General features: G+C 56.0%; 1 protein-coding gene across 1 annotated transcript; it reads left to right on the top strand.

Annotated features, from left to right (window-relative positions):
• Positions 1-623: 623 nt before the first annotated feature.
• SDRG_14514 (hypothetical protein) lies at positions 624-1,045 on the top strand (the record flags this gene model as incomplete). Its single annotated transcript, XM_008620648.1, has 2 exons — positions 624-666; positions 720-1,045. The coding sequence occupies 2 exons, from the start codon at positions 624-626 to the stop codon at positions 1,043-1,045; spliced, it is 369 nt and encodes a 122-aa protein (XP_008618870.1).
• Between the last annotated feature and the right edge of the window lie 46 nt (positions 1,046-1,091).

Below are 1,091 nucleotides of genomic sequence, written 5' to 3'. Positions count from 1 at the left end.
CGAAAGATTTTTGCTCGATGGTCCGGGCCCAGGGCCCATGATGACGAGGTGGAAGCTGTGGCGACGTCCCAAGATTCGATTCGATGATTTCAGAAGGTAGAAGCCGAGATTGCTTGTTGAACTGACCACAAGATACACAAACAGGCAGCTACGATGCCTGCAGTAGAGTCCGGAAGGCGAGTAGCTGCAGGCTACTACAGCCTTTAGCCAACATGCAACCCCGTCGTGAGCACGCACAGCCGCACGAGGACGTCATTTTTGGCCTCTCGAAAAAAACGACATACAAACCGACGGACGATCCAATGACGTGGCGCTCGGGGACGCCGCTATATTCAATATTATCCACGAGGGCGAAAGAAATATCCCAATATTTTATCGTATGCACAGGTTGGAACTGTACCGGAACGATTGCGATACGACAGAACGCAATCTGATTGGGCAAAGCCTTGGCGCGGCCATCCACGCAGCGCCATTTCTCATCGGGCGACGCCGCAGCGATGGCAGCAGACGCTACTACGAGCTGTCGACAAGACGAGGACGCGCCGAGCTTGCACCGGCGGCCGACGCTGTCTCACCAGCTGAGCAAGTCGCAGCGCGAGGCCATCGGGCGACTGCGCATCACCATGGGCAAGGCGCGGCCCATGGACACTGAGGCCCAGTCCCGCAGTACGCTCGCTCGAACAACGAAACGACGTGGTGTTTACCTATATTGTATGTAGCCGAGTTCAAGACCAACTTGGGTCTCGCCATGCGCACGGGCCTCGGCGTCCTCATCGCTTCTGCTTTTGTCACTAAGGCCTCGGGCGAGCACACGCCGGCGCGGCCAAATATCTGGGTCTGCTTTCCTGAGTGGTACATCCTCGGCGGCATCAACTTTATCGCTGTCGCCTGCGTCTTTGCTGCTGGCCGCAACATTGGCGCGACGCTGCGGGAAGTCTTCCAGCAAAAGCTCGGCGTCTTCCTTGCGTTCGCGTTCAACGCCGTGCTCTTTCACTGTTTCCAGCCCCGCCTCTTTTACAGCGACGCCGAAGGTACTTTTTCTTAATTGATTCTCAAGCTCCTAGTAACTATGGTATATATTCCTCTCTAGT

Source organism: Saprolegnia diclina (genome assembly GCF_000281045.1).
Source record: "Saprolegnia diclina VS20 unplaced genomic scaffold supercont1.72, whole genome shotgun sequence".
Taxonomy (NCBI): Eukaryota; Oomycota; class Saprolegniomycetes; order Saprolegniales; family Saprolegniaceae; genus Saprolegnia; species Saprolegnia diclina.
This window is presented reverse-complemented; position numbering and strand designations above follow the sequence as displayed.